The sequence below is a fragment of the Stegodyphus dumicola genome, chromosome 7 (assembly GCF_044657685.1).
Source record: "Stegodyphus dumicola isolate Sdum_Otavi_A_Nest chromosome 7, ASM4465768v1".
Lineage (NCBI taxonomy): Eukaryota > Metazoa > Arthropoda > Arachnida > Araneae > Eresidae > Stegodyphus > Stegodyphus dumicola.
Genome location: NC_140774.1, coordinates 187078142 through 187102446, shown reverse-complemented (window position 1 = coordinate 187102446; position 24305 = coordinate 187078142). Strand labels below are relative to the sequence as shown.

Below are 24305 nucleotides of genomic sequence, written 5' to 3'. Positions count from 1 at the left end.
ATCTTGCACAGATATGAAATATGTGTGTTGGAGATCAAGGATTATATGTCTGCCATTTTAATAAACAGAAGAAACCTGTCTGCGTACTTGAAGCACCTGTGTAGTGTATTGTATACCTATTTACATGCGTGAAAAAAATCGTACTGGTAGTTAAAGGAGATGTTTTAAATTCTATAAAAGGGGTAGAAACCTGCTTATAGCCGACCAGATGGTATAGTGGTTAGGAAAGCCTACTGCAGTCCGAAGGGCTCTGGGTTCGAATTGCGGAGAAGGTATGGATGTTGTAAATGTAGTGTCTTTGCGGCATAGAGGCATTCTATATATATGACGAGCCGAATGTTCTCTCGTGTGGTTTGGTGGTACGTAAGAGGGATGGAAAACACTCGGATCCCCACCCAAAGTGCTCTCCCTCAAATTGGGGTGGAAATCGAAGTCCAACCTCCTTGAGGCTCTGGCAACTATTCTTCCATGAAAAACATAGACAAGACAACAACAACCCATGTTAATAAAAAAATGACCCAGCAGAGGTTCTCTCATTTCTGCTGAAAACAACATAAGATCATGAATACTGAACCCAGGCTAACTGTAGCAAGTTAACATATGTACATTAATGTTTATATTCATGTAGGTGTAAATACGTTGAATGTTTGACAAAAATTTTTGTATGAAATATGTATAATGTAGAGTGCATAAAAAAACGTGATTTTACGAAAGAAATTTGTTAATTTTTGGTTTCTTTCAAAAAAAGCAGATCATACTTTTTGTCTAGTTAATAAAACTACAAAGTGACAGAAAATTGCTGTCTTGTATCGGTTTTATAAACAATGGATATGTGTAATTAGACTCAAAAGACGCCATGTATAATTAAGGATTTTTCATTTTGTTTTTGTAAAAACTCATTACATTTACTTCAGTATCTCAACTACAGTTGGATTGATTCATGTATAGCGTCATTAGCATTAAGCAATGGATCCCAGCTGTCTAGTATCATACAAATTAATTGTGCAAGCTACTATAGATGTTATAGTAATATTCAAGCTATTAAAGCACTTTTTCCCTCTTACATTCCTAGTTTCTCAATACTCAAAAACAGATTTTATCTGTCTAATCTCGTTCAATATCGCTTGTCAGTCATATATGAGTTGTCCTCTTGGTTAGGAAGATCTGTTTTCAGCAGCATAATGCTCCATTCCATGAAATTTAAAATGTTACACAAAGCTTCTAATGCATGATTTCAAGTATTAGATTGATAAACCCTGATATTATTACTCAGAAACACATATGGAATAATACTGAAAGAGTTGCTTGGAAAGTAAGCGTATAGCATAGTGTGAGCAGAGAAAAAATAGACCTTCTCCAACAATAGTATGATAAAATGGACACCAGCTTTCTGACGTGATGATCATAGAAGGCGTGACTAGGAAAGAAAAATTAAAACTGGAACAGTTGTAGAAAATTTTTTTTTTTTTTTTTTAGAATTTTTCGAATCAAGAAACTAAAGAAATCCGAAATGCGCTGGCCGGGATTCGAACAACAGGACCTCCCGAATACGCATCAAGCATGCTTATAGTTACATCACTAAGGTATGGAAGAGCTGAGGGAGAAAATAGCTTATATACTCCCCCTTTTAAAGGAAGACTGGAGATTAGAGGCCCCAGTGATGAACTATCGTCCACCGCATTTTAGCTCGAGTGCCATTTGTAGAGTCCTTTAGAATTTTTCGATATCAGAAAACTGAAGAAATCCGCACTGGCCTCGACGGGATTCAAATTCCGAACCTCTCGCATACGCGTCGGGCCTGCTTCCAGTTACCCCACAAAGGCATGCGGAATAGAGAGAGAAAATACCTTATACAGTGCTTTATTTGGTGACATCGAGTTGCCAGACAGGTGGACAATCGTAAAACAGAAAGGAAGGATTTACAGCCTTCTCCAGAGAATGTGGCACCGGTATTAAAAAAACGCTCCTTTTTGGTGGCATATCCTGCAAACAACATATTGGTGACAACGCGTCAGAAGATGGACGCTTCCAACAGCCTACAAGCCTCAATTGGAGCCACTGTTTAGAGGATTCATGTGAAAGCTCCCTTTTCGATCATTCCATGTGACGTTTGCTCCTTCTTACGCCATGTGCTCATGTTCATCATTTTACTGTCGTTGTGATTCCTTCATTTTTTCGATCGATCATTAAGTTTTTATTTGCTTCTTCAGATATTTGAGGAGAGTGAAGTCGATATCCAAATTATTCATGATAACATAATTATCAGAACTCCACGATCTTCGAAACTGTATTTATATCCAGAAATGTGATATTGATTCACAAAGCAGTTAAACTACTTGTGTAACAGTGAACTTATTTTATCCCATGGGGAGACTTGCCGATTCAGCGTTGGCCACTCCTAAGGTCAGAAGCGGTGGTCATTTTATTAAGGAAGCACTTAATACGCAGCCACCGTTGCGTCCTATGAAGGGACGAACATTTACAACAATGCCTTTTCCGGGACTCGAAGCCAGACCCTTTGGTACCGCAGTAGGCTCCCCTAACCACTACATTGTCTGGGTGGCTATTATAGTGAAAGTCTAGGCGACTCTTTGGATACTTCTTGGGATTGTATTAAGGATCATTTAGCGCCCTATTACGAAGAAGCGACAGACACAATAAATTTGACGAGGCAAAAAGACGGGAGCTTGAAAGAAGAAGAAAAAGGAGGCAGAAAGTGCAATGATCGAAAATAATGGATGGTGTGGAAGGCATATTCGAGTTTATTCTTAGAAGTAAGCAAATAAATCTATTACGAGTTTATTATGAAAATTAAATCAAATAAATATATTTCGAGTTTATTATGAAAATTAAATAACTTCGACGATTATTCGAGAAACAAGCAATTCAAGAGCTCTAGATCCCTCTCATTATAACACTATAGAGTCGAAGAAGTGTGAAAAATATGCAGTACCTTAGTGAAGAGTGAAAAATATGCAGTACCTTAGGCGAGACTCGAACTCTGGACCTCTTGACCTGGACGTGGAGTCTGCTTCCAATTAGACCACGAAGGCATGCGGAGAGAAGGGACTTTAATCCCCAATAGCCCTTTTAAAAGGCGATTGAGGATTAGGCTGGTATCACACGTCGGTTTGTTTCGAAGCGAAGAATTGATTGGCTGTTCCAAACAGTTGCTTGGAACAATTTTTCTGCTTTGTCACAACAGCCAGTCACCACAGATCGCTTTGGGGTTAACACAGGGAAAACTGGTTCTCCATTACAAACAAGCTAACAGCATTCGACGCTGATAGCTGATTGGTTGAAAACGAACAACTTGCAACTTTTTTCGAAAGGAAGGAAAAAGCCGCATGTCTTTCTTACAATAGTAAACCAGGCAGAAAAATTGTCCGAAACAATTTTTCATGTGAAACAAACGCCGTGTGATATGGGCCTAAGGGGACCCAGTCATCAAATCCTGGTGGTGAAGAATTATTGTCCACCATCTTTCCGTTCGAGCGTCACTTGTAGAGTCATTAAGCAGTAAGCATTGTTTTTGGAGCAGGAAACGTGAAAAATATGCAATACCCTCGCCGGGATTCGAGCACTGGATCTCTCAAATACGCGTCGAGTGAGCTTCCAATTACACCCCGAAGGCATGCGGAAAGGGGGGAATACCTTATAACATCAACTTCTTAAGAGATTATATTGAGCCCTAGCCATAGGATATGTAGACCGACTGGTTTTGCTTAATTAATGTGCAGCTGGGCTACCTTGTGTCAAGTACCCTGGACTTCGAGAAATAAATTTTCAAACGTGTATGAGGGTGTATGTGTATGCATCTATTGAAGCTATTCAGTGTGTGATTTCAGACTGTTCACATGATCAGCGAGCAAGAAACACTCTATAACGCCGACAATGATAATGGATTACAAGACATGAAATATATGATCAGATTTCGACACATTTCAGAAACAAATATTATTTATTATGATTTTATTAAATGCGTTGACAATACACAAAATAATTTGTTTAATAAGTCTTCGAAAACTGTATATCCAGTCACAACTATTTCAAATTTTACAGTCTTGTTTTCTCTAATTTGAAACATAAAAATCACTTGCGTTTTCGCTTTTCGCAGACATTTTCGTCCAAATTGCACTCTTGCTTCAGCCAGTATTCATGAATATAGAAGTTGCAAAACAAAACGAAGAAGAAAGCAGCTATGAAACTATTGACACCAAGTGACCTGTAGGATATCTGGCAACCGTAGAAAGGACGGCTGAACATATAATATAGTACAAGAACGAATTGTATCTATTAAAATGAGAGAAAACGCAAATGGTGCAATTAGTTTTATTTATTAAATGCCAACTCAAAAAATCACAAATATTACATTGCAATAAAATAAAGTCATTTATAATCATGATTTAATTACACAAGAAATATATTTGTAATTTGCACAAAAAGTATGTCTAGCTTTAAGGGGGAGGAGTTAGACGAAGAGATAACAGAAATAAATGGTGCTATGAAAGATTATGGCATAAAAATCCTTCAACATTTATTTCACAGTTTATAAAATAAAAATTACGTAACCATCCAGTTTGATTACATGAAAAATTTTAATAATATCACTGAAAAAATTTTCGATATATAAAAGACAGTAGTATGTTTTTTATTAAAATCTGCATTCGAAATTACGTCTCTAAAGACCAGGACTTTCATCCAGGACCACTCAGTGATTAATTGAAAACCTGGTAGAGACACTAACTAACGCTAAATAACAACTTGGAATGCATTGAGACAAAGGTGCTATAAAGATTTTCAACGTGTTAAGAAATACGTTATATACACTCTTTGAAAAATAAAATATAACACACAAAAACAAAATAAAAATAATACACACACACACACACACACAAAAAAATAAATAAATAAAAAAAAAAATAAAAAAAATAAAAAAATAAAAATAAAATAAAATAAATAAATAAACGAAACACCATGAAGGAAGTGGTTGTATTTGATGAAACTGAATATGTGTATAGCTCATATACAGATAATAAAATGATTGAAAAATCAAGGTCATAGTACCTGTTCACGGCTCACAATCACCCACTGAGTATTAAAATTAGTAGTTGGTCGAAACGCCCCTGGCGGCACTGCATGCTTGTATTCGTCGAGGCAAGGAGTGGTAGAGGTTCCTAATGTCATTCTGCCAGGCATTCATCAGTTGTAGCTCCAGATCTGCGATATTTTGTGGTGTCCGAATCTAGCGGCCTACCATGCTCCAGACATGCTCGATTGGTGTAAGGTCTGGTAACCTTGCTGGCCAAGGAAGAGTACCAACCGCACGGAGACAGTCCAGAGATATGCAAGCGGTATGTGGCCTGGCATTATCTTGTTCGAAAATGGCCCCACGATGACGTGCCATGAAGGGTAATGCCACTGGCCGCAGGATGGTATCAATATATCGTTGAGCTGTTAAACATGTACGGAGGATGACCTGCTGTCATAAGAAATAGCGCTCCACACCATCACATCAGGGGTTATAGCTGTATGCTTTTGTAAAATAAAGGCTAATTAGGACCGCTGGCCCCGTCCTCTCCAGGCACGAACAGGTGGTCATTTGTTTCAAGAGTAAAGCGGGATTCATCGCTGAACACTATACGATGCCAGTCTGATGGCAGCCATGATGATCGGCTGCGACACGACTCCAGACGACTCCACCAATGTTGTGGGGTTAAAGGCAAACGTCTTAAAGGCCTCTGTGAGCGTAACCCCGCCTCAGACAAGCGCCGTGAGATGGTGGACGGTACCAGGGGAGGTATAGACCTGACTGTATTGCGTTGAATAGTCAATAATGATACCGTTGGGGCGATTCGGGCCTGGCGAACAATCATCCTATCTTGTCTCGCATTTGTGCTCCTTGGCCTTCCAGAGCCTTCATTTCGTCGGCAATTACCTTGTAGCAACCATTGCTGCCAACATCTTTGCAAGCAGTGTCTGTACGCTGCAGGTGGCGGCCTATTGCTCGGTAGGACCACCCAGCTTCACGCAATCCTACAACGCGGCTACGTTCGAAGTCGTTTAGTTGTCTATAAGATCTTCGATATCTTTGTAATGACATCTTTAGTTGCTTCTTTACGGAATTAAAATGGCAGCAACAAAAAAGATACACTTTCCGCTTCTGCTACTGACTTTATACTTTGCAAATTGCGCACTAAAAATGCGCGCTATAATCGCAATTCCTGTTCATTTGCCTTGAAACTTTGATCATTTGCATGTTCGATCAATGGTCGATGTTTGCATGTTTTTGCATACCAAATTTCGTCACGATCGCAAATGTTCTTCTTGGTGCTTCGATTTTTTTGCAAAAAAGTGTATTAAGAGGTTCAACAAAAGTAGCGATCATGATTGTGTCCATCATCAAGCAACAACTAATAACATAAACATTCGTCGGAAAAAATATTTGAGAGCTTCTGCGTATATAACTACGTTGCACTAACATATAAACACTTTAAATTTCAAATTTATCAAATAGAGATGACTTTAATGGCAATCATGTATTGCCAGCACATATTAACAACTGTGTCTTGAGAGTGCACATGCGCAATGAATAGATGAGGTGATTTAATAACAAAGCTCTCCACAAATTCCCAGAACCTGTTAGCAACTTACAAACTGAAACCTTCATGAGTTATATATTCGAATCTGGTAAACAGGAAAATGGTTTCTTCTTGCATCTAAAATGCTCAGTAGCGAAACAAATAGACTTCAGCTTAAATAAAATCCGTTATTAATAGCATGACTCATCTTTAACGATCAAATTAATCATTTCTCAAGGAAAAATCAAAGTACAACCTATGTTTTTTTCTAGTCCATTGCTGCCTCCCCCCATAAGTTCTGTTGAGAAGAGATTGTACTTAGGCAGTCTCAACCACGGGGGTATATAATTACTCTTCACAGGACTAGAACCCGAGTTTATTCTCAGGATGGTTTAGGCTTGGCAGGGACCGTACTGGTACTGTCGTGTCTGCCCCTTGGCTGTGGGGTTGTTACATCGTATGATATGTGGATGTCTTTGGTAGTTTAGTCTTATTCGGTCCCTCGTGGGGGACGTGTACTGGTATGGACCACTCTTTTGAATTTTCGATGCTCCCGAAGAGGAGACCGGGGCAAAGAGGCTTCGTTTTAAACTCATTAATAACGTTTTTTGGTTCCATGCTTCGTGGAAGCCCAAGTGGGACCAGGGGCGCTTCTCCGGAGTATGGACGCAATTCCTGGAAGGCTCGGAGGGGTTCGTCTCTGGTGTTCTGTTGAGAAGAGATGAAAAGTTCATTTCATTTAGACTTTGTAAACTTGTATTGAAGCCAAATATAGCTCAATGCACTTGCATACTGTGGCAGTATATGTTGTTTATATACGATACCCGGTGGTGACTGAATACATGTGTACTCTGACGGCTCGGAAACTAAAGAGCAAGCTAAATCAAATGTAAGTATCTATTGTATTTTGTTTTGCCATTACATTAGAACTCATGCAGAGCAGCTTTGGTGGCAAAGGCAATTTTCTAGCTTCTTTGACTCAAGTAAAATGCATACTCCCGCATTCTCTTGTGCTGTATGTAATATTATGGATGTCTTCATTGTCCTTGGAGGCTGGGTATTCACCGAAAGCATCGCAGAAGAAGGCGAAAACGTCCTCTTACAGAACACAGTGGAAGAAAAAAAAAAGCAATTAGAAAACATTGCGGTCCTGAAACATCGTATTTTGGTACGATGTTTTAACCTCGTCGTAGAAATTAAAGCGGTTCCAGCGGTTTAAAACTTCACAGTTTTAAAATACCGTAGGAGAAAATATCGTGGTAAAAAATAAAGCACCTACAAATCATTGCACGATGATAACATCGCAAACATGTATCCTCAGACTTTGCATTTGCATTATGATTTGTGAGCATAAAAAGGAATGAGGAATATTTTTACCTCTTTTTTTTTTTTCATATTTTTGAATGAACCAAAAACTTTTTACTGAAAAATACCAAGGGAAGTTAGGAATTTAAAATCTCAAAGTGAGCAGAAATTGATGATACGTATAGTAATTAACATAATTTTAAGCTTGTGCAGTTGATTATTAAAAGTCATTATTCATTTAATCACTTTTATAAAGGAGCGTTAGGAGATTTTCATGAAAAAAAATCGAAGATATGAGATACAGAGTTAAAAATATTCCTCTATCCCTCTTGTGCTCACGAATCTTTATGCGAATATGTATTTAAAGTTTTTAAGCCTAAAACCACATGTCTGCCATGTTATGATCATGCAATGATTTACTTTGTACGATGTTTTTAAAACGCAGGATGTTTTTTGTACAGTTTTATTATCTACGACGATGTTATATACCACGATGTTTTCCCCTTGCTTTGTTTTCTCCCATTGTGCTATTGACATACCAATGCTTCTTTTTGCTTGTTTCCGTTCACGATTCTTTTGCCTGTAACCGTAAAGTGTGGTTACACGAGACAAGCATAATAAATGCCAGAGAGTTCAAGACTACAGATCGTTAAAGCGGGAGCCCTTTGATTATTAAGGATAAATTCTTCAATGGATTCCTATCCAGTGTGATATCCTCAGTAAGGAGATTAAGGAAATCGCAGATGCTCTTGCCCAAAACGGAACAATTATTTTAAAGCAAGATTCAGCATTATCCATTGAAAAATTAATGCCATTTATAAGTTCCCTTGATCGAAAGAACCCCTTTAAAGAACGTATAAGTTAGATACATATTAACGAACAGCACTGGAGCAAAAGCCGTGGCTACTTTCAAAATAGCTACATGCCATGACTGTCTGGCAATGCATCTGAATTTTTATTAGAATTGTGCTCTGCCTCGTAGAGCTACTTTTAACCATTACCAGAGGCGAAAGACTTATTATCATTTTTTCTGTCACTATCCAATTGTACTCTGCACTTACTTTCTGCATTATATCTTATATATTTATTATCCCTTAAGCGCTTTGTTTAAACTCTTTTCGGCCTTAGAGTATTATCTACTAATGTTATTGCATTGAAAGCGAAAGAATAAAAAACCCACTCTGGGACTTGCAGATTCTTTATTATTTCGATCAATCTTCGTGGAACAACAGGTACCAATTGTAGAAGTAAATGTATACATTATGATAATAATAACAATTGTCTAAAGTACTCATTCTTATTTGACACTACATGGACTGGACCAAACTGAAAGACCCCCATATCTGTCATTGGGGTGGGTCTCCAGTCATAGTTCCCGAAGAGGATACATGTACTTTAATCATACTACCACCCCGGGGCGCGTAATGGCAAACCGCACATTGAGTTGAACAGTGTTAAGCGAATTTCGCTTACTGCGCATGCTTGATGGTGTACCTTTGGCGCGGGGAGAAATATTGGCGACTAAGCAACCCTACGTTAGCTTGTTCGTGATCTCCATGGCTGTCGAGTGTGTTCGAGTGATGTTTAAAATTGCAATGTTGTGGAACTTTGCTTATTAGTTATTTTAACGTCCATGCCGATTGCACTTGCTTATTTTTCTAATATTTGTTTCATTTTAATTTGTCAATAACATTGCATTTAATATTTGTTAACATATGTTCGTAATAGTTCGTTATTTAAATGTAATTTGTTTATATGTTATAATTCAGTAATTGTAAACTGGAGTATCTCGCTTAGTTTGTTAGCGTATATTCGCGCTTTTATTTTCTCATTTCAAAGAATTTAATAACTAGCATTAAAGAATTGTAAAATTCCTTCAGTGTTATTTGCAAGCATATATTATATTCCTCAGTGTTTCTTTATGTATGTGCGAATGGAACGTATGGTAAATCCTGAATTGTTTTTATTGCTTAAAAGTATAATGAATAAATTTTCAACTAATATATCCTAAATTTCAGTCTTTTTCTGAAAAAAAATTTGTTCAGTTCCAAAGGAATGTGCAGAATTTCATAAGTATTATATTTTACATTTTGAATGTAAACACTGCTTCATATTACTTCGCAATAATTTCAGCTTTCTAGTTGTTTGAGCAGTACAGCAAAAAATAGTATTTTAACACAGTAATTAATTTACATTTACATTATACTCTACGAAGATTTAAACGCCAGATTTGTTTACAATTAGATGGCACGTCTACCATATACCGTATTTATCTTCTTTTCAAATCGCGCCAACATAGTAATTACGCCAAATTGTTTTCTGGGCATGCGCAGTATGCAACATTCGTTTAACACTGTTCAACTCAATGTGCGGTCTGCCATTACGCCCCCGGGGCCCCAATCCAAAGTGGCAGGCTTTAAAAGTTTCTCTATAACCACTGCTACATCCTGGACGTACGGGGTCACCACTCCCGGTTCCCAGGTTTCACAGCAGTTGGGAATATGCAAGCCTGGAGATGTGACTGGTCGTTTAAATGCTCTCGCCAGTACTACCCGCGCTCGGACCTTTTTTGCTGTGGCAACACACGTCAGGAGGAGTATAGAGTTCTTACCTCTTTCCTCACCAGAGGGAACCTCCAACCTCCGGTGGGCCAACTGCCTGGCGGAGTACAGAATTCTTACCTCTCTCGTCACAGGGTAGTAGACTTCGCCAATCCCCCCGCCTCAGTCAAATTGTATTAAACGATCTTCATTTGGAGTTCTGGAACTGCCAGGCTCGAGATTATATAACTCCGTGACCGATACTGCCTAGGTACAGATCTTTAGACAGTAGCTTCATAGAGTTCTCTGCTTCGACCACCGGGAGGAATATTATGATAAAACTTAACTATCATTTAAATGATGCAATGATTTATTTTTAACTAAAAGGAATTCTCATATTTTAAATTTAAGCTTAGTAATATTTGCAACAGAATGCCTGTACGTGGAAAATGTTTTTTCGATTTTAACCAAATTTATTTCACGACAATAATTAAAGCAAATTTCTTTAGGGTATCACACACCAACAAAATCTCCATCTCAGTGCTACAAAGAATTAGGCCTAATGAAATGCCTTTAAAAGAATGCAAACTAAATAAACAGAAATACAGAATTAATTTTTAAAAATCAGAATATTGCATATTAACTGCCTCACTATCAGGAATTAATAAAGAAACAATAATATCTTAAATATGAAATAGTAATACTTAAAAAATGTTTTCTTGACTGGTCAGTTAGAAAATCGAAGATTAAAATAATTAAAAGTTTAAACGCCGATTGGAAGTTAAAAATGCTTTACCTTTAAGACAAAGGAAAACCTTACCATTTGCGTCATTGTGATGTACTTCTTAAACCAGAGATGAACTTTTACATGGTCTCCGATAGCAGCAACCCCATAGTATGTGTACATAATTACATGAACAAATGAATTTGCCAAAGGGAAGAAGGAGTTATAACCACCTGAAAGTAATTGAAAACATCACAAAACATTTTCAACATTTTTGATTTGGAATTAAGTCCATTATCATGTATTTATAAATATGTAAAGACATACATTATAAACAGGGTAAAAACAGTTCTTTATCTGTCCGTAGGTACAGATGTTACGCAGAAACATCGTTCAAATGGTTTCGAGTGCGATTACAGTACTTCCTTTACTTCATACAAGGAAGTAAAAATCGTCTGCTTGGAAAAAGTTTCTTAACTGAAACTATATTTTTGAAAATATTAAATTACCGTCTGCTACTTGACAGTTTTGTTTTAATGCAAAATGGCGTTTTTGAAGAAGCATTTTTTTAACACATTTTTTAACAGTTTTGCTTTGCTATATATATGTATATATAAAAAAAAATCTGATGTTGACACCACATGACTTGTATAGCCTATAAATTACACACATTTTTTACTGCATTTCATTTAAAGTGATTTCCTCGAATTTCATTAGAGATATAGTTCCCATTCAATTAATGCAGTTCTTTCTTAGCGGCGAAGCAAAAATTCATAAAATCTGAAAACATCTTCATTAAAAATTGCAAAATACAGAAAAAAATAAAACACCAAATACGATTAAAACAGTTTTAAAAAATTGTTAGAATTAAAATTAGAGTTTCTACGAAAATAAATAAATAAATAAATAAATAAAACAAAATAAAAAATAAATAAATCCAGCCAGCAGGCAAGAAGACAGATTTTTCGCTGCGCAAAACCGAAATGCCTAATTTTGATCCCATTCGGCAAAAACACATTTGAAGGTGCACAAATTGACTTAGCTCCCTATTCTACTGTGTTTCAAACCTAAACAAATGGCGATTCGTTAGGTATAACTCGCCACTTCTAAATTCTTAATAATTCTACAACTATTCCATGCAGATTAACTAAAGGCATAAAAACCTTTACCGGGACATAAAAAAGCAATTAAATCACTTTTAAAGTAAAAAATGCACAATTTATCAACATATAGGACTACAAAAATTAAGTTCACTGAGCGAGGTAATAAAGTGGGAATATATATATATTTACATACGATTGGTGCAGCCGATTGCAACGAAAAAGGAAGGTGTACAACTGCATGTTATAGCAGCCGCATATACAGAATTTCAACGTTCTACGGCTACATGTTCTTGAGTTATGCGAAATACATACAAACGTACGTCAAGAAAAAAGCTCTTCTGAATCCACTTTAAATCCAATTTATAATCCATTTGGGTAAAAAACAGTTCTTTATCTGTCCGTAGGTACAGATGTTACGCAAAAACATCGTTCAAATGGTTTCGAGTGCGATTACAATACTTCCTTTACTTCATACAAGGAAGTAAAAATCGTCTGCTTGGAAAAAGTTTCTTAACTGAAACTGTATTTTTGAAAATATTAAATTACCGTCTGCTACTTGACAGTTTTGTTTTAATGCAAAATGGCGCTTTTGAAGAAGCAATGGAAAATGGCTCGTGCTCTTTCTTAAGAAAATTATTCCTATGTAGTTATTAAGAAATATTATGAAAGCTATGGTTCTTCGGTATCTAAAGTTAAGATAGGTAATATACAAGGCCAACAAAATAGGTAACAAACGCCAAAGTTTGGCTTCAAGTGGAAAATTTGTTCCAAATACATCTCCAAGGAAAAAATGGAATGTTTCGAATGTTGCAAAGGAAAAATATCGGGGGAAAAATATAAAATGCATCGTCTTCCTTTATAACACATCGCCGAACGCAGAACGCGCTGCAGAATTCTTTATGAGAAACATTTATCCGGATAAAAATGGAAAAACTGTTGTCACAATAGATGAATCTTGGGTGTATTTAAATGATTGAACTCAAAAGATATCTATTTATTATCCTTAGAGAAGAAGATCCATCTTAAGATCTAAAGGGGGCTTATACACTTATTGATCTTCGAGTATGTGAATGTTGCAAAAATTTGGATATTTTATTTAATTTAAAAGCAATTACTTCCAACTTTTTACAGCTGACTATACAATATAGCTGATTTCTAAAATAGTAATCAGAAAGTTTGTGTTGTCACAAATATTTTTGTAATTTAATCCGCTTTGGAACAAAATTTTTAGTCGTGTTTCCACCTTGCGCGCATTATATTTTAAAAATGGCTAAAATACTTGAAATTTGATGGAATTCTTTATATGGGCACTATTTTCTAACTGAACCAAAAATCTGATGAATATTTTAATATTAAAAAATTTTATGCACGAAAACATTACACAATTTTTTAAATAAAATACATTTTATAAACGCGACTCCAAATAAATAAAAAGTGAACATGAAATTCTTAGAATTTTTGGTTTACAGTATTTTCCAAATGGTATAAAAGCTATATATGAAATATGGAATTAAATTATGAACAGAATGATTTAAACTGTGCGTGCATAGTGGAAAATGACGAACTATTTTGTCACAAAGCGGAATGAATTATCAAAATATTTGTGGCAACACAAACTTTCTGATTGCTATTTCAGAAAGCAGCTATATTTTGTAGTCAGCTATAAAAAGTTGGAAGTAATTGCTTTTAAAATAAATGAGTTACTACTATTCTTGCAACAGTCACATATTCGAAGATATTATGGGTTTTAAGGTGTACGAGTCAACCTTAAAACATGGTTCAAAGAATCTAAAGAAGGTTTTTCAAAGGGATTTATGATTGTTGCTGGCTTTTCATACATGGGGAAATTAAAAATAAACAGAATGCAGAAAAATGTTAAGATCAACCCCACATATTATCAGGAACATATTTAATACACAATTTTTCAAACATAAAATACCTTCTCTTTACCTACAGTGCCATGAAACAGTAGAACTGCATCAAGACAAAGCCAGCAGCCACACGTCAAAATCCACTGTTAATTTCGTGGAAAAAATGGAACAAGAAGCGGGTATCAAGGCCATAATGTTCACTCATATCCCCACCCCACCCCGGATTTCTGCACTTTTGGACTCTTCAAAAGCGGATTGTCCAAATGTCAACTTACAACCCTCCTCGGACATTGTAAAATTGCTCAAGCGGAATGGGACAAAATACCTCTTTCGATACTATAAAAAGCTTTATTGTCTTGGAAATTACGGTGTATAAAGACAGTGAAGAATAAGAGTTATCAAATAGTGTATCTAAAACCTACATACGAATTTTTCTTTACATCATTTTACATTTTCATAAATTTAAATTCCATATTTAGAGATTAATCAGTTCGATTCAGTTAATTGTCAGTTATGCTATGGCAATGCATCTGCAAAAATCTTTTTGATTGCTTTACAATAAGCTTTGTTTCTCTAATTATCCGTTAATTTTAACGAGCAGTGTAGAAATATCGGTTACGAGTGAAACCTGTAGAGACATTAGGATTTTTTATAAGCAAGAGAGATTGAAAAATCAGCAACGCCTTCGCCGTAAATCGAACCGCGGACCTTTGGAATACGCGCCCAGCGTGCAGACCACCACACCAGGAAGGCATGCTAGGAATGCGGAAGAAATACCTTATATACAGCCCCTTTAAAGGGCGACTGGGGTTTTTAGGGGACCCAGTCGCCAAATCCTAGATGTGGAGACTCATCATCCATCACCCTTTTAGTTCGAGCGCCACTGTAGAGACATTAGGGTTATTTTTTTAAAGCAAGAGAGATTGAAAAATGAGAATGCCTTCGCCGGGACACAAACCACGGGCCTCTGGAATACGCGCCCAGCGTGCAGACCACCACACCACGAAGGCATGCTAGGAAGGCGGGAGAAATACCTTATAAACCATCGCGGGAAAAGCGTTGTGAAAGAAACAACCTAAGGGGTAACACTGTAACATAAAATATTGTCGTAGAAAATGCAGTGGTTTAAAAATTCTGCAAATTTAGAACGTCGTCGTGTCAAATATATAAAATAAAAATAAAGTACACAATACAAATAATGATAACATCGCAGACATGTTTTTTTCAGATTTTGAAAGTTTTAAATACACGTTCGCATAATAATTTTTGAGCGCAAGAAAAAATGAGGAACACTTTTACCTTTATATTTCATATTTGTGAGTTAACTAATAAAATTTTACTGAAAAACCAAGAACCATTATGCGAACATGCATTTTAAACCTTTAAAGTCTGAAAACACATGTCTGCAATGTTAAGATCATTGCCTGTGGGCGCTTTATTTTTTACCATGATGTTTCCTACGATGTTGTTTTAAAACTGCGAAGTTTTTGAAGTGTTTTATGTTTCTACGATGATGTTTAGATCTGCGATGGTTTTACTTTCTCCCAAAACGTCTTCGTCTGCAATATTTTCGGCGGACACCGACACATTAATTTATAGTCAAAATAAATTTCCTGAAAAAAATATGCCAAAAACCCTGTTTATTGTCTGACAAGTGTGAATACGTGATAAGTATTGTATATTCAAAACAATACAAACAAACAAACAAAAATATTATTGGAGTATGGGGGTTTTCAAAAGGACTAATATGTTTCCAAAGATTGAACTTACGTAGTTATTATTTGAATGATGATTAAAAAAATGGATTAATATGTTTACAAAGATTGAACTTACGTAGTTATTATTTGAATGATGATTAAAAAAATGCCAGAATAAAGTATTTGAATCATAAGCATTTCATAGCCATGTCTGAAATGAATGTCCAAATGCAAGCTTACTTACAGTTTAACGATCGATGTTGTTTAATGCAATGCACACAATTTATATAGGATAATCCAAAAACCACTGTATACGGTTCTCCGATAATTTAAATTACCAAAGTCACTTCAAGATAACAATAAGAACTGTCAGACGATTTAACATGCCATCTACCTTTTAATCAAATGCATCACAGTTTAAATCAAGGTATAAAGTAAAATCTAGTCAATAACATGTCAACCTGATAATCTACAAACTGAAAAGTATAACAGAAATAAAATTTTGCCGCTTATGAGTAATATAGAACTTGAATCCAAAATTCCGTTCAAATCCATCTGTTCTAATCCGTTCAAATCCAACTTGAATTCGAAATACAAATTTAACACACTCTATTTAAAGTTTGGCTAGGCCTAAATGATAGCGAAGCAAAAGCGGCTAGATAAAGCTTAAGTCGATAACTTAAATTCAACAGGCATTGAATCAGAGCATAGTCAAACTCTGCTGTCAGGAACTCTCTTTCTTTTTCAACTCAAAGACTCTCCGCGTATTTTATATTTTAATTTGCATCCTCATGGAAGTTGACTAAATTTGAAGAGAAAGTAAATCAAAAGTAATTAGGTAACCTGGTTAAACAACATAAAATCTTGTAGTCGAACATTTAAAATTTTGCGTAATGATAGTATTTGAAATGTGCGGGAATGAAATTAGCAGAGAATGCTTTAATTGCAATTATTGTCAATAGATGGCGCTTCATATGTGGCGGAATACAAAATCCCAAATTGTCTATAATACAGTAGTAGCCGTTATCACCTAACATTGCCTGATAATGAGGTAAGATAACAGACTGTATGAAACAGAACTTCTGCAAAGATCATTGACACGTCTTTTAAAATTACTTTTTACGTCTTTTAAAAATACTAAAAGATTACTTTTTAATTACTAGATGCCGTGACTTCAAGCCATGGTATTTTCACTTAAATTTTTATTAAATCTGTCTTCGAAGTTACAGTCAGATAATGTTCCTGACATGGGAAATAAAAAGCACTTCCATGGAAATGTTCCTTGTCACACTTTGTGTTCTTATCCTATGCTTATACTCTCATTTTCAGATGGCTTTCTAATAATAATAATAATTATTATTATAGTACTAATAAAAAGGGGCGGGGAGGGAAAAATCTGAAAGATTTCAGATTTTAAATTACGTCCAAAGGGTAGTTTTTTTTTAGCATTTTGTCTGTTACCTTTATTTATTAAATATTGAACCATATTGGAGCGTTCTTCACACTTAATCCATAAAATTCAGTTCAAGAGCAATATCGCAAAATAGTTTTAAATTGAGCATATCTTTAGAATTTCCGATACGCAATCTTGCGCGCTGAAGATAAAAATGTTTTTTTCTGTACAACGTTGCCATTGCTCGCTTTGAAATCCTTGAGTTTGTTAATCAAAAATTCGTTAGAGGTTTACAAAATATGAAATCGATAATAAAACAAATTCCAAATTTCAAATTTGGGCTTCCACATGCCCATGCAGCAGGTTTACGCCATTCAAAATTCGATGGCTCTGTGTACCGTTGTTTTATCACAATGCGAGAAATGTACATACATTTAAACAAATTTTTCATTATTTAATTTCTTCAAATATAATGCTGTACTCTAACATTGGGTGGCAACAGTTTGAAAAGTGCAACGGAGATTTATAGTGAACCAACGCAAAATCGCAAAACGAAAACAATAGTCCTTCAGGGACAAAGCCCCTTTGGACTAACAAGACGTTCTAAGAAGATTTGGACACTGAGTATAAATTTATGTGATAACATTCTCTAAAAATAAATTCTGTAACTATGTGCATTACTGTGATAATTCCATTACCATACTGCGTCCCAAATTCACTGAAATACAGATTTTTCAAACATGTTTTGACTCTGGGATTGCTTTGCCTAGAAATTCAGTATAAAAAATTTATAATTTTAAGTTACAATATGGAATAGTTCTTAAAACTGGTTAACTCTGGTGCTCAAAACATATTAACAATAATTCATTTATTAATTATAGTTACTCACCTGGTTCCGACCGCAACATACTCCAAACAACAATTGGTATAGTACTGTGATGGATTATATGTAACTTTGACAGCTGTCGTTCTTTTTTCCTCAGAACAAAGAAAACCTATAATATACTTCGCATTAGTTGTAATAGCAATTATATTTCTACAAATAATGGCATTAATTGATATTATATAATATCATAATTATCCCCAAAATATGAAAGAATCTATAAAAAACCAGTAATTCATATCTTAATTTATCAATTGCTTTAAAGAAAATAATAGTAACACTGTAAAGACTTCGGGTTATTTTGAAGGAAGAGAGGTGAAAAATAAGAATCTAGTAATTCAAATCTTAATTTATAAACTGCTATATACTAAAGAAAATAATAGTTACACTGTAGAGTCGTTAGGTTATTTTGAAGGAACAGAGGTGAAAAATAAGAATCTAGCAATTCAAATCTTGATCAACTGCTTTATACTAAAGAAAATAATAGCTACACTGTAGAGTCGTTAGGTTATTTTGAAGGAAGAGAGGTGAAAAATAAGAATCTAGTAATTCAAATCTTGATCAACTGCTTTATACTAAAGAAAATAATAGCTACACTGCAGAGTCGTTAGGTTATTTTGAAGGAAGAGAGGTGAAAAATAAGAATTTAGTAATTGAAATCTTAATTTAACAACTGCTTTATACTAAAGAAAATACTAGTTACACTGTAGAGTCGTTAGGTTATTTTGAAGGAACAAAGGTAAAAAATCAGAATGCCCTCGCCGGGGCTTGAGCCTGGAGCTCTCGAATATGCACTGAGTGCCCTACTGTTACACCCCGAAGGCATGGTGAAAGGAGGAAGAAAATACCTTATGTAATCCCCCTTTTAAAGGGCGACTGGGGATTAAGAGACCTAATCACTAAATCTCGGTGGTGACGAATTATCGTCCATCACCTTTTCGTTTGTGCACCACTGTAGAGTCATTATATTATGTTAGTTATTTTGAAGTCATTAGGTTATTTTGAAGAATGAGAGGTGAAAATTGAACGGTGCCCTATCCGGGACTCGAACCTGGACCTCTCGAATACGCTCAGAGTGTGCTACCGTAACACTACGAAGGCATGCTGGAAGAAGGAAGAAAATTCCTTCATTAACTCCAGAAGAATTGAATTTGTTTGAAATCTAGAATGTGGTTTTTGCTTACTTTATTATTTCTCCTTCCAGATCTTCTTTTACTATTGTCTTCCTAAAATTAAAATGCATTTGGAATTGCTACGGACTATTGCGTTTTGTTATTGATCAAAGAGTTAAAAGTTTTTAAACTTTGCTTTATTAATGAAAATTTTTTCAATAAAATAACGTAATGATAATTCAGTTCCTGTCTTTTAATGAGTTTGTGAAGTTTCTCTTCAGCCTTGTATTATGCTAGTTAATAGTTAAATTCCTTCCTGTGAATTCCGAGCCAACTTATTACGTTAAATTGCTCTGCGTAGCGTTACGTTACTAGTTATTTTAATTTAGCTTTACATTTGAATTTCTATTTTTAGTTGCTCGCCATAAATGCTGGCAGACTTGTAAGCACCAAGTTTGCCTTCTTTTCATCTTATTAAGTTTTAAATATAAAGGGTATTTTAATACCATTCTCAAGTTTCTGTTGTACTTAAGATATAGCTGTAAGTCGCTTAACGTCTACCAAAAGGTAGGTCACAGTTTCCAGTAGTGAAAAGCTTAAAACCTTAACAGTTACAAAACGCATTATACTTTTTATTGCAGCACTGCAGGAATAAGAAGTTGAAACTGATATTATACATCACATAATTACAAATTAGAAAATATGTAAGAGCAGTACAATTACCACAGTGTTAGAGGTAAATATACTACAATTTTTACAATCTTACCTATGCATATTACAGTTACTGTGTAATTTCTAAGCAGGTTATATAGAAAATTTTACAGTGATACACAAGGCAATTTCAATCCACATACTTTAAGATAAATTTTAATAAAAAAAAATCTTGGATACATTTAAAATATAAAATTATGCGTGCTCGTATATACCTAGCTGCAAATTAAGAAACTACAAATTATTCTTAAAATTCAATTTATAACAGAGTTTTTAATGTTATATTAATGGAGAATAGTAACGTAATACTCACTGTGTCAGTTAGCTCAATGTATTTTGTCAAATAGAACCACCAAGTAATCTCAGCTAACTAAAAATTACGAAAGACAGAATATCATACATGTAAGAGAAATACCTGCATAATAAATTTGAGCTTTATTTTCGTCTTAAATAAATATAAATTATAATAGATCTTTTACATAAAATAGATCTGTTACAGATTCTCTTGAAATGCAAACAACATTTCTCTAAAATTCCAAGGATGGATTTTGCTTAAAATAGAAGACAGAATATACTTTTCGGGTGCTATTTTGGTAGACGGTTGCACGGATTTTGGCGATTTATTTTTTGGCGAGCGATACGACTTATGGTAAACCCATTGCTGGACAAGTTATTTATGGTAACCAATACTTGTAATTTTATTTAAAAAATAATGCGTTTTATTATGAACAAATTCTGTGTTTTAAATATTATTTATGGCTTCTAAATATTAAAAATCAATTTAATTTTGCATTTTTAATTGAAATAAAAATTTTATTGTTTATGATATTTTATATAATTTTATGTTGTGGACGATGTAACCAATGACCTCACCTTACTTTAAAAGTAATTGGTTTTAATATCTGTAAATTTAATCTAATGATTACACATTATTTATGGTTGTTAAATATTAAAATACAATTTAATTTTGCTTTTTTTTCAAAAATGATTTTATTATGTATGATTATTTAAATAATTTTAACTCTATGCATGATGTAATCAGCTCCCTGATTGGTTACAGAATATTTGTGCATTAACGAACTGTAATCAGCTCCCTGATTGGTTACAGAATATTTGTGCATTAACGAGCTGTAATCAGCTCCCTGATCGGTTACTGAATATTTGGTGCATTACAGCGCCATTTTAAAATTTTATTATTCATCTCTTCGAATTCCTTAGATTTCATAGGAAACGGATATGTCCCTTTCAAAGATTAATGTTGTTATTGGTAAGTACCAAGAATTATTGGTATCGGAATAAAAAAATTGTCCTTTGAGACCTTATTTTGGCCAACCTGGCTTTCCTAATCAAAGATTTATTTATAAATTGCTACAAGGATCAGAGGAAATTTATTTTAAATTTTTGGAGGAAACCTCGCTAATTGCTTCTTCAATGAAGTGCGAGAAATGTGGATCACAGATGAAGATCGTTAGAAGAGCCGATTCTGAGGACGGCCGTAAATGGTATTGTGGTCACGGTGGAAGAAATAACCGCTGTAACGGTAAAAAAAGTGTTAGACATTCCTCCTTTTTTACCGGCAATAAACTAATTGCTGTCATTTTAGCTCTAGTGTACGAAGCGTTTTTATTTACTTATTTTAAAGTATTTGAATTTAAGTAATGTTTTAATTCTTTTAAACGTTCGTATGATGGTTTTTAATTCGATATTCAATTTACGTAATATTTTAATCCAATTAAACGTTGGCGCAATGTTTTTATAGCGGTGTTTTTATTCTATTTCTTTGCTAAATGAAAGTAATAATTTAACCTTACTTTAGTATATTATACTCGTAGTAAATATATTTATTTGCCTGCCATCTTAAAACACTCTAAGCGGCAAGTTCGTATATATACGGCCTAGAATATTTTTTGTGATATCTATAAGAACGTATATATACGTGCATATTAAAATATGTCAAAGAAATTAAGGCATTATATCAAAAGTACACAAATCCAGGTATGTAATTCCAGGAGAGTGTTTACATTAAAATCAAAAAAATAATTTGTTCTCATTGTAGTTTTGGAAAACTTGTGGTTTTTTACCGAAAACCCTTGCCGCTCAGAGGGTTAAAAAACAACGTTTTCAACAAAAAATTAATCCATTATTTTAAACGATATTTATTTTTATTTTTTTTTTTTTTTACAGTTTGGAATACTTTACTATGCGCAAAATACGTAAAAACAGCGTTTTTCAAGATGGCTGACGATTGCAAAAACCGCAGCAACAATTGCGCCAAAGTAAATCGCCAAAAATCCGTGCAACCGTCTACCAAAGTAGCACCCTTTTTCGAACTTACAAATTGTTATCACATAATTAAAAAGTGAACTGTGAAAATGAAGAAGAACGATAAAAGGCGCTACATGATATAAGAAGTACACGAATAGATTCAAATAATTCAGGTAGACCAGATGAGGCTATAAGACACCATAGGCTTATATTGGAAGTTTGAGAGCTTTTCAACACGATTTTGATGGTGATGTTATATTTTGAATACATTTAAATCTATGATTTAGAAAATTTGCATCATTCTCACAATTTACTAAATATTTTGTACACTGCATAGTTAACCCTTTAACTGTCAAGTTATTTTGATGATTTGGGTACACAAATTGTCAAATTTTTTTATTGCAAAAACCAAATGTTTAGTACAAAATAAAATATACTTAAGTAGTTAAAAATTGATATTTTGCGTACATGGGTAAAATTTTTAAAGTTTTGTAGCCACTGCATATTTGCTTTGAGGCGGCTGCCACTCAACATGGCAGTTGCAAAGTTCGCTTCTAGTGGAGCATTATTTTCTAAAAATGAAAAAAATTAATTATTTTCTAAAACATAAATAAATATAAGTGAATACCTATTAGTAGTTCAGTAATTCAGTCTTGTGTGGTACAAATGGAAACACTTTTCCAAGCACAAACCAACTCCACAATCACTACACCAGAATCGTGATTCCTTCCTTATCTTTTCCCCATTTTTATCCTTTTTCGAACAACACGCTTTGCACTGTCTTGTAGGCTCACGTTTCGCAGGAATAAGAGGAAAATGGGATATAAAATGTCGTTCAGTAAGACGGGCAGGGTTATCTATTGTAGGTGGTCTGCCAACATTCTTTTGTGCAGAAGCTGCATCATCATATTTATGTAAAAGCTCTTCTACAACTTGGATTCGAAATTCTAAAAATGTAATACGTTTCCCAACTACATTTTTATAGAGCAAATATGAGTTCCAAAGTACCTTGTCTAGTAAATGTAAAAATATCTTTTTATAATATTTTTTCTGACGTTTTCGGATTGTTGGATGAAAGGATATTTCCTGATCACAGCGATCTACACCAGCCATAGTTAGACCGTAATTAGAAACAATCTTCGGCTTGAGTATATCTCCATTTTTTATTTTTGAGGCTGACCATGGAAGTATCATGAATACTGCTCATAAAACACACATCCTTCACCTTCGGTTGAAGAATCTAAATCATCTATATAACGTTTCAAAGACCCCATGCACTTTGAAACAAATAACCTCTAACCTTTGAAATCTTCAGTAAAGTGCTGTCATCTATTGAACTGAGCGCACATTAACTTTTCCCGAGATACAGTCGGGTTTGACAAAGAGATGAAGCCGAAATAAACGTCTCCCGATATATATTCGGGTATAACAATACGATGCACTCAAAAAAAAAAAAAAAAAAAAAAAAAAAAAATTACCCCGAGTAATACTCGGGCATGACATTTTCGAACACCAGTGCTGTACCCGAGATTATTTCGGGCATAACAGTTAAAAGGTTAACACTTTTCCCTTCAAATTTTGAAAAATATTTAAATGATATTTTAATATTTTATTCAGAAGAAATAATATATAGCAAAATCTGCTTACGAGACATTGCAAGTTTACTGAGAAATTGGCATAACATATTGATTATTTTCATTTCCGACATTTTTTTACAAGGCTTTTGTCCACAAGATAAACTTGTTTAACAAGGAAAAAAACTGGTTACAGCGATATTTATATTATCATCTGATAAGTATAAGGAATGTTATAATACCAACATTTAGATGAAAAACACCATACTCACTCTGTATGTCTTTGGATTGTGACTAAATTCTAACGTTGTGCATGTGTCCTCTGATTCACCAGACCATCGGACTTTTGCATACTAGACATAAAAAGTAAAACGTGTTAGGGATGCAGATTCATTAATAAATTATTTATTGAATTAATAACTTAATGTGTTACAGATAAAAAGCTTCAGATACAGAAGTCTTCAAGTAGCACTTGCATTTTGAAAGAAAACAAAAAGTACGTATTTCTCGTCTCCTGAGAGACATTTAAAACTTCGATCTCAGAAA

At 34.5% G+C, this 24305-nt stretch overlaps 1 protein-coding gene across 2 annotated transcripts in view; it reads right to left on the bottom strand.

Annotated features, from left to right (window-relative positions):
* Positions 1-3942: 3942 nt before the first annotated feature.
* The window catches only part of LOC118195727 (very long chain fatty acid elongase 1-like), a 38476-nt gene continuing 18113 nt past the window's right edge, over positions 3943-24305 (bottom strand). For both annotated transcript variants that reach the window (XM_035367055.2, XM_035367058.2), the window contains exons 5-9: positions 24032-24112; positions 20234-20290; positions 18104-18209; positions 11247-11383; positions 3943-4293 (exon numbers count right to left, since the gene is read on the bottom strand). In XM_035367055.2, the coding sequence (XP_035222946.1) occupies positions 4093-4293; positions 11247-11383; positions 18104-18209; positions 20234-20290; positions 24032-24112 (582 nt within the window). In that variant the 3' untranslated portion in view covers positions 3943-4092. The remainder of the gene's footprint in view (positions 4294-11246; positions 11384-18103; positions 18210-20233; positions 20291-24031; positions 24113-24305) is intronic.